Below are 15230 nucleotides of genomic sequence, written 5' to 3' on the forward strand. Positions count from 1 at the left end.
AGATACCTTGTAAATAACTAATTAAATAACTAATTGCTTTTCTCTTGCTGCTTTTAAGATTCTCTCTTTATCTTTAACCTTTGGCATTTTAATTATGATATGTCTTGGTGTGGTCCTCTTTGGGTGTATCTTGTTTGGGACTCTGTGCTTCCAAGTTAGGGAAGTTTTCTGTCATTATTTTTTCAAGTAGGTTTTCAATTTCTTGCTTGCTCTCTTCTCCTTCCAGCATCTCCATGATATAAATGTTGGTATACTTGAAGTTGTCCTAACACTATCCTCATTTTTTAAATTCTTTTTTCTTCTTGCCATTCTGATTGGGGTTTTTTGCTTTCTTATATTCCAAATTGCTGATTTGATTCTTAGCTTCATCTACTCTACTGTTGACCCCTGCAAATTGTTCTTCATTTCAGTTAGTGTATCCTTCATTTCTGACTGTTTTTATTAATAGTTTCCATGACCTTTCTTATGATTTTGAAGTTCTCTCTGAGTTCATCTGCTCTTTTCCTAAATTGCTTGAGCATCCTTATAAGCAGTGTTCTGAACTCTGCATCTAGTAGCTTGCTTGTTTCCATTTTGTTTAGTTTTTTTCTGGAATTTTGTCCTGTTCTTTCATTTGGGCCATGTTTGGCAGCCTCTCTGTGTTTGCTTCTATGTATTAGGTAGAGTTGCTATGTCTCCCAGGCTTGGTAGAGTGGCCTAATGTAGTATGTGTCCTGTAGGGTCCAGCAGCACAGCCTCCTCTATCACCCAAGCTGGGTACTTGAGGTGCACCAACATGTGTGCTGTGTATACCCTCCTTTGTAGCTGAGCTGTGATTGCTGTTGGCAGATCAATGGGAGGGATTATCCAAGCCAATCAGACTAACAGTTACCAGGGGGGAGGGGGAGGGAGAGAAGGGGGGTAAGTAGGGGAAGGGTTTGGTAAAGGAACTAATATAATTAACCCCTGGACATGTACAACGAGGTGGGGATTGGCTGTGGGAGAGGGGGTGGGTGGGGCAGGGAAGAGCAATGGGGGAAAAATTGCGACAACTGTAATTGAACAATAAAATAAAATGAAAATAAAAAAATATAATTGCAGTTATGTCTACATTTGCCTTTGAAAAGTAGACTTTAAGACAAGCCTCTCTTTACAGAACATTGTTTTTAAATTTTTACTTCCTGATTTTTTTAGAGAGACAAAAATGGAGAGGGAGAGGGGGTGGGAGAGAGCTAGAAAAAAGGACAGGAAGGGGAAGGGAAAGAGGGAGAAGGAAAAGAGGGAGAGAAACATATATCTGCTGTTCCACACACCCATGCATTCATTGGTTGCTTCCTGTGTGTGCCCCAACTGGTGATAAAACTCACAACCCTGGCACACCAGCCTACAGAGCATTTCTGAGGCTGAAGGTTAGTGTTCTTCATTCTAACAGAAAAACTGGTCAAAACAGGAAAGACAAACCATCGTTCCCTAACAGGTGTCATTTGCTATATCTTACATGAATCTGAGAGTTTACAAGGAGAATTTAATAGACAATAATAAGGACAAAATCTGCCTTAATGGAAAATGAAATTGAAAACATTACCATCTAAGTTTTGGCATCTCAATTTGATGCTGTAGGAGACTTGAAATATCATAAAATACCGGCTAAACAGAATTTGAGGAGAAGTAACCAAAGTCTAGACTTATTTTCGTCTCTGAAATTTGGAAATTTTTCTGGTAGTACCAGAAAACACATTAATTATCTCAGTTGTATAATAAGGTCTAGAAAATGCCACATATATTAAAAGGTAAACAATTCCAACACACTAGAAACAGGGAAAGAGATTTCAAAATGGAAGATGGATCTTTTCACAGCCCTTCATTAATAATAAAGTATTTCCTTCAGTGAAAAAAGCACATGCCTTCATGAATAAAAACTTGATCCCCCATCTTGTGGAATGATGTCTTTTTTTCCCTCCATTGGTGCATTGTAAAAGAAAGATGATATGGGAAGCTAAGTCTAGATTTTAACTCATCTCCTAATTTTATCCCCTAGCTGAAATTATGATGATGATAATGATTATAAATAGCAAATACTTAAGGAGTGCCAACAGGGGGCTAGGCACTGACTGGTAACTTCACATGGGTGACAAATTTAAGAACAGGTCCTGACACATGAAAGGATTTCAGATTCTTTCCCCATGATTCAGGTACAGCCAGCGGAGCCAGCCACAAAAATATCAAGGCAAATTGAGTTCAGTATGAACTAAGTTTGGGTACTAGTTGGAATTTATGAGTTAATGTTACAAAGTTCACCAACAAAGGTTGCCCTGTACCACTTTATCTCATAAAAGATAATAGGTGACTTCTGGCCAAGATGGAGGCCTAGACTGACATGCTCCATCTCCCTCCACAATTAAGAAGGAATACAACTACCACAAAACCAGAAATAACCAGAAGTTCCAGAAAATAAAGCTACATGGAAGTTCAACATATGAAGTTATAAAGAAGTGGTGCTCATCAGGATGGGTAGGAGGGGCGAAACTGGGGCGGAGAGGTCAAGTTGTGCTGGCAGTGGCAGCTGCGGCGATGATGGCGGGATAGCAGTAAGCACAGACACCCATATTTAAGGGGAGGTGAGAAGCGCCTGGGGAACACCCCCAGCTGCAGACCAAACCTGTCAGCTCACGATTCCAATGCCAGGGAAGGCAGATCTCCATTGCCTCGGACTGTGAGGGCCAGAGGAAATAGGGACAGAGGAGGAGGCTCCTGGTCTCTCAGCAGAGAGTGAACGTCAAGAATCCATCTTGGACCCTGCCCGCACACAAAGCACCATAGTGTGGTGAGAAGGGTTGCCCGGTAGTGATGAGTGTGCAGGGCTCCACCCCCTATAGTGTAGGAGGTGTGACAGCCCTGCCCAGGAAGCAAAAGTAAACACAAAACTGTCAGAATGGCACAGATCACAATAGAGATCCCAGCAAATATCTAATCTAATGGCTCAGCAGATAGGAAATCTTTCTGAGGCACAGTTCAGAGCTTTGGTTATAAGAATGCTTACAGACCTGACATCAGACCTTAAACAAGATGGGGAAGAATTGAAGGCTAGTCCTGCTGAAATGAACAAAAACACATACAAAACTAGTGGTGAGGGAAAAAAAAAAACAGGGATCAAGTCAACAAATCAGAACACAGGGAAGGAACAAATAGTTAACCAGTGCAGAAAGGAAACGAAAAATGAGGAAAATGAATAGAGGCTCAGAAACCTATGGGATAGCTATAAATGGGCCAACATCCAAATCATAGGGTTGCCAGAAGGTGAATAAGAAGAACTAGAAATGGAAAAATTATGTGAAAATATAATGAAGTAGAACTTTCCTAACTTGGGGAAGGAAATAGACTTACAGGTCCTGGAAGCACAGAGAGTTCCAAATAAACTGGACTCAGGAAGAACCACACCAAGACACATTATAATCAAAATGTCAAAAATTAAGGATAAAGAGAGAATCTTAAAAGCAGCAAGAGAGAAGAAGAGAATTCCATACAAAGGGGTCCCAATAAGACTATCACCTGATTTCTCAAAAGAAACTCTGCAGGCAAGAAGGGATTGGCAAGAAATATTCAACGTAATGAAAATCAAAAACCTACAGCCACGATTACTCTATCCAGTGAAGCTGTCATTCAGAATAGAAGGGCAGAGAAAGTGCTTCCAGTACAAAGCAAAACTGAAGGAGTTCATCAGATCCAAACCACTGTTATATGAAATGTTAAAGGGACTTGTTTAGGAGAAAGCGGATCAAAACTATGCACATTAAAATGAAAACTATATCACAACAACCAACAACAGAAGCTAGGGAAATGAAACAAAGGCAAACTAAGTAGGCAACAAGAGGGGGGAAAAGAATTATAGGTATGGGGAACATCTTTGGGAAGGTCAGTGGGGAGGGGGAGGGGGGAAAGAGAGGGAGATGGTACAGGAATTAGGAAGCATAGTAGGAGGGAGTGGAGTAGACAGGAAGAGGTTGAGAAGAACTATATGCACAACCAATGGGCATGGACTAAGGGGGTGGGCAATTGGAGAGAGGGGGGTCACTGGGTGGAGAGGAACAAAGGGAAAAGAAATCGGGACAACTGTAACAGCATAATCAATAAAGCATATTTTTTAAAAAAGGAAATAAAAAAGATAATAGGCATAAAAGGGAAGAACTGAGAAGACCTCTCCAGGAGGCTGGCAAAGCAATTTTCTTGAAAATAACGTTAAATGGCATGATAAGTAGGTGCTTGCTGTGAACAAAGGAAGAGAGCAGAGAAAGGATAAACCCAGAAGAAAAATAAAACAACACAATCATGGGGCAACTGTGCTCTGAAAAGAGGTGCTTAGGGACAAGAAAAGAATGTCAGCTTGTTGCCTGGGTCTCAAGGAAGGCAGCTTAAAGGAGTTGGAGATAAGAAGTGTCTCAGAAGCTGCAACTGGCTAGGTAAGTGAAGAAGTATACATGACAAGAATTGAATACAGAAAATATGAGGAGTCCATAGCCATTAATTTCCAGCAATTTTATGCCAACTTTTACATGAATGTTCATTTTTCAAAGAAGGGGGTCCACTGCTTTCAGATTTGTAATCAGCTAGATTATAAAACTGTGGAAGAAGGGGCTGCAGCTATTAAGTCCCAGCTCCAAGCACAGTACTTGTACATAGTAGGACTCAATATAAGTTCCTGAATTAACCCATCAGTGACTTAGGTCAATGCCAAACAAAGATTAGGAATCACTGAGTTAGAGGGAGAGTTCTATGTTTAATTAATATATCAAGAGTCAGAATCCAAGAATAGGGTGAACAACGCTTTAATTCTTACTGAAAAGAAAACCTAAGAATGAAGGTGAGTTGGAAGCATGTGGCAGTGGTAGATGTGATACACACACTAATGAAAAGTGAAGTTGAGCCAGAGCTGAGAGCCAGGAAACCAAATACTTGGGTCAACAGGGTGATGCCCTCAGAACACAATGGGGAAGCCAGGTGAGGAACCGAAACTTTAAGGCATAGACAACATTAGGGAGTTAGATATTTTTTCTACCTTGTTTACTTAAAATGAGACACAAAACTCAGGAAATGAATTGGATTTAATGTCTCAAGCTGATTTGATGTTAATATGAAAGTTAATAAGATAATCCCTGTGAGAGAGCTACTGAAATTCATTGGCTATTTCAATCACTTTAAAATGCATAAAATCGTAATCAAATAAACTCTCAGCTCACAAACGCCCTGGACCAGATGGCTTCACCAGTGAATTTTACAAAACATTTAGGGAAGAACTAACACTTACTCTTCTCAAACTATTCCAAAAAAAAAAAAAAAAAAAAAAAAAAAATGCATAAAATCATGGAAAACCAAACCAGTAGCTTTGGGTTTTTTTGTTTGTTTGTTTTATTTTATAGAAGACCTAAAGACAAATCTCCATGTTACTGAAGTTTATCTGTGCAAGTAAAATAAAAATTGAAAAAGTAAAACAATGGAGTTTATATGATTTCTCAAGTAATCTTTGTCTCTGTATTTCCTTTCTAAGCAACCATAGCCCTGTCACTTAATCTCACTATCCCCACTGACAGGCTAATGATACCTCACATGTACTCTCAGGAATAAGTCACCAGTCCTGTTACAGTCACAGTCTTATTGTCAGCCACTCACCTCAAAATGCTGGGTGTGCCCACTGTCTTTTTCATTTTCTTTGCTATAAACAACAACAAAATACCATAAAATGTCAATCTGTTTTATAACAATGCTTTTCATCCATTGAAATTATTATTTGTTTTAAAAGTAAGCCGAGTAGCTCTAAATAAAATTCTTGTAAAATTAAAAAACAAAACACAAAAGTAATCAAAACAAAACAAAAGCAGGAACACAAACATGAATATGGTATTTGTTGTAGTACCAGGATAGTTTTTTTTACTCTAAGTATTTTTCTTGCTATAAAATACTGTTGGTAAACATATACTCCCTTTATTCTACTTTGTTTAGCTCTTATAATGCGCACTGCATTAAGTGAAAAAAATCTATTCAGACTGTCATAAACAATGTGAGGAGAATATTCTAAAATTACCTGTCATTGGACATGAGTTCAACATCATCAGGTCGAGCCCTCTCATGAGACTGTGTGGAATTAAGACTTTCCATAGTCTGTAACAAAACAAGTCATTGGTTGCCCAGTAGGAATGGTAAGAAATATGTAATAGCAGACTCTCCCTTCTTGAAAACAGAAAAATCAGATAAGATGAAGATGTGACTAATGATAGCCCTCGTATTTCTATGTTTGTTAAAACCAGTAAAATTATGGCAGTTTATTATATACTGCTTGCATAAAAGTATATGTTAAACTTTATCATTCCTTTAACAAAGATATCTGGCAGCATATAGAAATGGTCATTGTACCCTATAATGTCTTGTTAAGTATTATCCACATTTTATGGCTAAACATAGCAAAACCCAGATTGCCAGAACATGAGGGTGGCATTAGAACTAGAATTGAGGAATCTGACCTTGAATCTAATCAGAAACTGATGTAACATTCACTGCTTATTTAACAGCTTTTCAGTGTATATTGCTAATATGATTTAAGTAACACATACCTAAGCTGTAAAATATGAAAAGAAATTGAGTTAACTTAAGAACCTTTCTGCAATATTTAATGTTAATCTTTACATTTGCTAAGATGAAAAAAATGCAAACAGACAACTTACTTCAAATAGCATGTATTTCATGCTGACCAAGAGGGCTTAATGCTTATCAGGAGGCATATTTGTAAGATTTTTTGACTGCCTTTGTGAATACCAGTCAATGCTTTCTACATACAATTCAGATGACTGAGCGAGCACAGAATAAGTAAGCAATCCCCATGAAGGAAGATTACAAATAAGCAAAAAAAGAGCACTTTTTTTTTTTTTTTAAAACATTCAGTAGATTCAAAAACATAGCTGCTTTGGAGATTTGGACAAGAATACCACTGAACTCAAAGATTCATACCCGCATTAAAATGACATTAAGCACTGGCCGGTGTGGCCAGTTGGTTGGAGCATTGCTCTTTATACCAAAAGGCTGTGGGTTTCATTCTCAGTGAGGGCATGTACTGTGCTGTGGGTTTGATCCCCGGCTGGGGAATCTATGAGAGGCAGCCAACTGATGTTTCTTCCCACTCTCTCTTTCCCTCTCTGCCCCATCCCCCCTCCCTCGCCTCTCTCTCCCTCTCTCTTTCTCTGAAAGCAATGAAAAAATGTCCTTGAATGAAGATTTTAAAAAAAGGATATTAAACACAATTCATGTAGTCTGTATCACTGAAAAAACAAACGCGTATTGAGCCAACATGTGTTCACCTACATATTTATAATCTCCCATTATGAAAAACCCTTTAAAACAAAGTATATTTGATTAAGGATCAGTAATCCCATAAAGTTTACATATATAAAAATCTCTAAAAAATAAACATATAGAGTAGAAAAAAAACTTTGGCTTGGAAGATAGATGAATTATTTTCCATTTATGTTGGTTTGGCCAACTTGTCTAGAATTCTTAAAGTTTAAAATCTAGGCTCCATCACAGAATAGAAACAAAAGGAGATAGCATAATATAATTGTTGTAATGGTGGCTCTGGAGTCAGAATATTAGGGTTAGAAGGCTAGCTTCATCATTTACCAACTGTATGACCCTACTTGACCATCAATTTGCTCATATGGAAAATGGAGATGGTAACAATAATTAACATGGTGTGGTTATGAGGATTAAAATGGGATGATACCTGGTACATTTAATGAATATTAGTAGTTGTTACTGACAGTATTACTTCTAAAACTATGAAATCCCCAAGGAAAATATTTTAGTACTATTTGTCCATGGGTAAGACTATGTCCCAGGAACTGAAAAGACTATGTCTGCTACTGAACACTGATTTACATGTTTAGATAATTTACACAGAGAATTTTATAATAAATCTGAGAAATTTAAAAACTTATGATAACAATTATATTCATCTTTTTATACCTCTAAAGTTTAAGTTTGAAGAGGCCTCTTTAAAATGGCTCTCATTAAACCAAAGCAGAATTGCTCTTATTACCTTGATGTGATCTTCCTGATAAAGAGTGATATGCCTATGACAAAGACTCTTTGTTCTCATTGGTAATTTTCAATAGATTATCAAAATCTTTAGTGTAAGATCTAGTACAATAGTATTAGGTTTTCCTAAAGTTCTAAAATGTGAATTCTTAGCTAAAGCACAACCAGTTACCTTCAGATCATTTTAAAACAGTATCAATGAACTACATTTATAATGATATGCAAATGACTATTTCAAAAGAGATAACAATCTTTAGATTAAGGCTAAGAAATATTCAGAAAGTGAGAACAAAAATAAACCATAATAGCATTACATAAATTTAAAGATATTTCAGTTAGAAAATTTTTTTCCTAAATGGAAAGAACCAAGATATAATTGATACAGGTTTTGAGAATTATTTTAAAAATATAGGTATGTTATACAATTTAAAGCTTTGCAAAAAGCAGTTGAAAATAAATGTGAGGAAGTTTAGCTCATCTCCAGGGTTAAAACAAGTAAGCAGTAACTTCTTCAATTCCCTCTCCCTCCCCACATTTAAAAAATGTTTGGTCCATATGCTTAAGAACTCCACAGGATCTGAGTTTTTATAGATGTAATTGACAAATGGTGACTTTCAATATTGTTCAGTATTTCTCTCTAAAGCTTTCTAATAATTCCAATTTTCATGTTGTCCACACATTTGAGATTACTGAATATTCATGGTCTGCTTTCACTAAAGCAGCATGCAAGTATACAGTGTTCCTTTGCTAGGGTATTTGGGTTGCCCCTCTTACCTTTTGGAAACAGGAACATGTGAAGAATGTGTTACAACTAGCAACCTACCTCAATTTTTTCTGGAGCAAAACTAACAAGGATAGTAAATATCTACAAGTATAGTAACAAAAGTACCTATTTCCATGATGCAAAATGTTTTATAAATTGACTTCCATTCTTTGCCTAAGGTTTAGGAAGGGAAGATTAAGATATGAAATAGATCAGCAATTCCCCTACTTCACTGAGATGGGGGAAGGGGTAAGTTGAATGTACAGGTCAAAATAATGACTGAAGTTCAGAATGCTTTAATTGTATGAGTAGTATGTTATTGGACTTTCAAATGTTCCGTAGTTGTTAATGTACTTGTCTTATAAGAAAATACTGGCTTAATGCCATTTGAAGGTTTTGAACTGTTTTATGTCTAAAACAGTTTTCTACATGCGGTAATAGTAGTTCATTAATGTTTTCATTTGTTAAAGGTTGAAATTAATAGAATTCTTACAAAAATGATTTCTTGCATTAACTTTTAATTAGCCTTCTACAGTTGGAATCTTTTACAAGAAGTAGGTAATTTTAAGAAAGAGAGAAGTACAGATTATGCCTTTAAGTATAATGCAATGAAATTGCTTCTTGAATGGCATTAAAAAGAAAAAAAAGCAGGCAAAGTCATGTTTATAATTCAGAACATTTTGCCTCATTTAGTCTTATCAGTGACTTTCAAAACACAGATTTGCTATAATTTATTTGGACAATTTTGGGGTATCAGAAAGAACTAAAATTTAAGAACTACCCTTCTAAATTATAAAAATAACCTCAAACTTAAAAAGAGCAAAAGCCTCTTAAAAAGCTTTAGCCTGTGGAATTTATTTTCAATTCTTCCTCAGGCAAACACTCCCCCCCCACCCCCCCCAATTGAAGCTAGGCTCAAAACCTGTTTGACCACTAAAGCACTTGAAACCAGTTGGAGCAAAAACAAATTTGTCTTCTAAAACTATAAAGTGCTGACAAAGCCTTTACAGAGGACACCCCCCCCCCAAAAAAAGCCTTTCTCAGTATACAAATAGCTCAGTCTGAAGGCTACATGGAATGCTGCTAGTCAAAACAGATTCATTATTCTAACCTTGAGCTCTAGAGGAAGGTGAATAGTTGATACATTTTTATTAACAAATGATTAACGAAAGATTTGAATTTCTTTTTGTACCCTTTTGTACATTTTATGTTTAACTGCTTCAAACTGTAGAAATTAATTCATATTCAAAAATAACTAATGGTCCTGTAAGAAGATGTCTATGGAAGAGCTTGCTAACTATCCACCCAGATCCCTTCTATTTTTTTTCCCATAATAAAGAAGTAGCTGCATGCTAGGGAACAAAACATTTCCTGGCTCTGCTACAATGAGATATGTGACCACCTTCTCTCCCACATTATATGAGAAGTGATGTATGTGGCTTCCAGACCTGGTTAATAAATTAACCCACTAGGTAAATTCCACGCCATTCACTCTCTTTTGTGAGCTAGAATGGAGATGAAAACCACCAGGGTGCCCTGGAAGCTACTTGCTGAAGACGGCAGAGAGGCAGTTGGCCTGGGTCCCTGAAAAACTGGAGCAAGCCCTTGACTCCTCTCCTCAGCCCCAAACTCCTGCTTTAGACTGTCAAAGGAGAACAAAACTTTTACTATGTTAAAGACATTGTGTTTTGGGTCTTTTAGTCACACAAGTTACCCTAAATAATATGGCAACTATTCATTCACTCATGACTTTTTCCCAACACACTTTTAGTGCATTCCTGTTACAGAAACAGGGGAGTCCAAAAATAAACCCCAGAGTTTGCGGCTGGGATAAAGGGAAAAGGAAGCAGCTTTCAGGCTGCCTTGCATGCCTGGGGCTAGTGGCTGGAAACTTTGTTGCACAAAGATCTGCTTTGAAATTCCAAGGCTCAGGAAGATGGGAGGGGTCTTGAATTGTGGGATGGTACGGAAGGAGCCTACAGAGCCTGTGTAGGGTTCTGTGAATGGTCAGAACTGCTTGCAACACCCACTGCGTCAGAGGATGCAGTCAGGTATATACAAGCAGCTGTGGACATTTTAGTGGGTGTGCTCCCTCCATATGGCTTGGAGGAGGGGGTCTCCCGGCTGCTTTAAGAAGAGGCTCTCGCCACGCGGTTTGTAGGAAGAAGGCAGTTTACAAGGAGGCTGAGAATCCAGGCGGTCCTGCATTGAGAGCTGGAGGGCACCACAGCACAGAAAGGACCTCCCCAATCAGAACTGAGTGATTGGCAGCTACTGGTAAAGCTGATCTGTGCCTAGGAAGTAGGGAAACGGTGTTTCTGACTTTCCTAAGACTGGCCAGGTCTGGGAGGGGGAGGCAGAACTATGTGCAAATAAATAATTCTTTTTCTTTTCACTAAACTCTGGTATTGAGAGTTATAATTCTGGCAGTGGGCAATTGGGCCCCTAACTAAATAGCCCATGGATTCTGTTTCAATCGGAGCAGCCCAGGGGTTCTGTTACAACTTCTGGTGACCCAGATGGGACGTTAATAATTGCCCGTGGCAGGTCGACCCCCTTGGGAGACACCTTCTGAGGGTGCCGGCCGCCTAAGTATGCCTGTGTGGTGAAAAGAAAATAGAACTGAGAAGGGATTAGAGAAGTAAGATTGTTTGCCAAAATTTATTTGAGCATTTCTGAAATAATGGAATTGTAACAGAACCCCTGGGCTGCTTCGATTGAAACAGAACCCACGGGCTGTTTAGTTAGGGGCCCGATTGCCCGCCGCCAGAATCATAACTCTGAATACCAGAGTTTGGTGAAAAGAAAAAGAATTGTTTATTTACACAAAGTCCTGCCTTCCCCTCCCAGACCTGGCCAGTCTTAGGAAAGTCAGAAACACCATTTCCCTACTTCCTAGGCACAGTTCAGCTTTACCAGTAGCTGCCAATCACTCAGTTCTGATTGGGGAGGTCCTTTCTGTGCTGTGGTGCCCTCCAGCTCTCAATGCAGGACCGCCTGGATTCACAGTCTCCTCGTAAACTGCCTTCTTCCTGCAAACTACATGGATCTCCTCTCCTTCTCAAAGCAGCCTGGCAAGAGCCTCTTCTTGAAGCAGCCTGGAGATCCCTTCTCCAAGTCAGATGGAGGGAGCCCACAAGAGCCAGAGAGTGAGGGCGTGAGAGCCTGAGAGAGAGAGCCTTCTAGAGCCAGAGCCAGCCCAAAATGTCCGCAGCTCCTTCTCTCTTCCTCCCTGTCTCCTCTCTCTCCCTGCGTCCTCTCACACAGTGGGTGTTGCAAACAGTTCTGACCATTCACAGAACCCTACGTAGGCTCTTGTCTGCTTCTTCCATACCAGCCCACAGTCCAAGATCCCTCCCATCTTCCTGAGTCTTGGAAGTAAAGCGGATCTTTGCAACAATGTTTCCAGCCACTAGCTCCAGGCATGCAAGGGCATCCTGAAAGCTGCTTCCTGCTCCCTATCTCCCAGCCGCAAACTCTGGGGTTTGTGTTTGGACTCCCCTGTTTCTGTAACAGAATCGTGGATACTAGATCTGTTTGTCCGATTAAGAGTACTCCTGGGAATAATAGAATTATGGATGCCTGAGTGGTATATATGTTTTCTGGTCCTTGCCTCTCCCCAGGTAGAGGTGGTTTCTTCAGCACCGCCCTCTCCTCAGGTGGAGGCGGATTCCACCGCACCATCCCCTCCACAGGTGGGAGTGGCTTCCACAGCGCCCACGCCTTTGCAAACTCAAGGGACTTTTCTTGCATCAGCCTTTTTGGTTCTGGCCTCTGAAGTGACCACAAAGCCAATGACTCCACCTCTGCAGGAGGAGGAGTGGGTCTCCCCCACCAGAACCCGCATGAAGGTTGTGAATTGGACACTGAGCCTCAGAGGTGCACTGCCATTTTGGGTAAGCCACGTGAGTGCTCCACCATGGTGGATGAGTCACATGGGTTTGCCATCATCTTGTGGGTGGCACTTATGGGTGCCACCATCTTTAAAGGTGCTGCATGAATGCTGCCGCCATCTTTGAAGTGGGCAAAATGGTGGGTTAGGTATGCTCTTAAGGTGATGTGCTTTGTTTGTAAAACGGTATATGTCTAAACATAAACATAACATAACATAAGTTATGTTTATACTGTAGTGTAGTGTAAGTGTCAGAGAAGGAAAACTCTGACTCCAAAAAACCTCCGCTGCCTTGCGGCATACCTCTTCAGGGGAAAGGCTAAGGGAGTAAACCCCGACAGAAAATCCGGAGCCGGTGTCCCTAAGGCGGTTTGACGTTGTAGTCAACACTGGCAACTCCTGCGGCGCACCTGAAGCCAAGCTGTATTGACTCCGTCTTTCACTTGGGCCCTTCAGCTGCGAAGAGGGGGGGGGTCTGCTGCATGGGCAACAGCAGACCCTCCATATCACCCTGCCCAGGCTCTGTAGCTTCAGCTTCACTGGAGAGGACACTCCAGCGTCATCGTTAAGATGTCGATTCAACACGGGAGGAGACAGATACCGTGTCACTCCCGAGTCGGACTGCACAGCCATTCTCGGCGGTGCAGATAGACTCTTAAGAAGCTACACCATCATCTCTCGAGACGGACGGCTGCCGATACGATATGTCTAAACATTCAGGTCATTGCTGTATGACAGGTGTTTGCAAGGTCTAAGCTTAAGAAAACTGCAGGATATCTCTACAAATCTAGGGAACTTTTAGCTGCCCAGATACTGAGTTTGAGTATAGTCCTTTACAGTGTGGAAAAGAAAAAGAATTGGAAATGGGTTATGGTTAAATCTGAATGGGTTCATAAAAAGGTATAGAAAGGTTGTGTAAGTTTTTAAAACTGGGAAGAGGAAATCTCAATAATTTGTAGTCTGATTGTATGGTTACTGTACCTTGTATTGGTATTGGCCATTGAGACCTATGAAAGGTCTAGAATTCTCTGAGACCTAGGAAAGGTCTGGAATTCTCTGTATTGGTATTGGCCATTGAGGCCTGGGGAAGGTCTAGAATTCTTTGAGACCTGGGAAAGGTCTGGAATTCTTTGTATTGGTATTGGCTACTGAGACCTAGGAAAGGTCTAGAATTCTCTGAGAGCTAGGAAGGGTCTGGAATTCTCTGTATTGGTATTGGCCATATAATCTGAAAGGAAAATTGAGGTTTCCCAGGGAAAGTTAAAACTTCACATGTAGGACAGTGAACAAAAAAAGAAGGTATAAGGTATGGAAATGCAATTTTAGTAAATGTCAGAAGGACAAGGATTTTCCTTCACACTGTATATTTTTCTCCCTACCTGATCCCTCCAGAATTTGGCAATTTGAAGAAGTAATGACATTAGGTTTCTTTGCATAAAACTAACAAGACCAGTTAATAGAGGTTTTGTAAACCAAGACTTTGACTGGAATGACACGCCTGAAGGAGGCATGTTTAGGCTCCGGTTGTCACCAGAAAGCCCTGAGGAACTGGACTTGACTTTTGAAGCTAAGGAAAGCCCAGAAGAAAAAGGCCTTGCACCTTGGTTGGTTGTGCAGTTCATGGCAATCTTTCCAGGGAAGGAACGAAGGTTGCTTTCCTGAAAGGTGGCTAGAAGGAACCTTAAGGCACAATGGAAAACCTGAAGGACTTGGAAAAGCAGGTGTTTACAGGTAAGGCTGAATGGCAGGTATGTGGCACAGCTTCTGTGCCCTGATGGGCAGACTAAAAGTCAACATGAAGGTTCCTTGAGTAAGTTCCAGCAAAGTAGACTTAAAGATCAAATGTGATCAGTCACTGCTCTTGTTGTGTTTATGCAAATGAACAGGCTAAATTAAAAATGGACTTAATGCAGTCCCTTTGCTGACAAGGAGGACGATCTTAAGGGGAAAAATCATGACTCAAGGAAAACCACAATGTTCAGTGGTCGACTGTAAACTAGTGCTGCTGTCTATAAAGTTTATTTTCATTTAAAGGTTGTTTTCATTTAAAAGTTGGACCATGTCTGTGACATTATCAAGGATGCTTACTTTACAGGCAAGAAGAATGTCAAATGCCTTGCAACTGGATGTCTTCCCAATAGGACAGTCTCTCAGATTGAGAGACTGGTTTGTGAAGTGTTGTGTGAATGAATGTGTGTGTTCTTTCTGTTTTCATAGGGCATAAGCCTACGATCTCTACCTGAGTGATTATCTCTACATATAGGCCTCACTTAAGAAGCCCATCTGCATGGCTGCCTCCTGAGACTCAACGGTTTGGCTGAACTAAGTGGTTGAGTTGGTGAAGTATGGGGTGGTCTGTGGGCTTCACTTTAAAACTGGTCTCTCTCTTCTGTCGTAATGGCTTGGACAGAAAGGGCCCAGAGGCCTGAGAGGTGGGGAAATCCTAAAATATATACCTCAGCCCAAGCTAAGTGAAGTGGGCAAAAGGGCTTTGGACAGGTGTGACACGCCTTGCAC

The 15230-nt window shown here is 40.1% G+C and overlaps 1 protein-coding gene across 4 annotated transcripts in view; it reads right to left on the bottom strand.

Moving 5' to 3' along the window:
• FAM13A (family with sequence similarity 13 member A) overlaps positions 1-15230 on the bottom strand; it is a 312836-nt gene that overhangs the window by 38319 nt on the left and 259287 nt on the right. For all 4 annotated transcript variants that reach the window (XM_090266299.1, XM_090266298.1, XM_090266297.1 and 1 more), the window contains 2 exons: positions 6056-6132; positions 5644-5686 (listed from right to left, as the gene is read on the bottom strand). In XM_090266299.1, the coding sequence (XP_090122425.1) occupies positions 5644-5686; positions 6056-6132 (120 nt within the window). The remainder of the gene's footprint in view (positions 1-5643; positions 5687-6055; positions 6133-15230) is intronic.

Source organism: Furipterus horrens, unplaced genomic scaffold, assembly GCF_987537825.1.
Source record: "Furipterus horrens unplaced genomic scaffold, mFurHor1.1.pri manual_scaffold_2, whole genome shotgun sequence".
Classification (NCBI taxonomy): Eukaryota; Metazoa; Chordata; class Mammalia; order Chiroptera; family Furipteridae; genus Furipterus; species Furipterus horrens.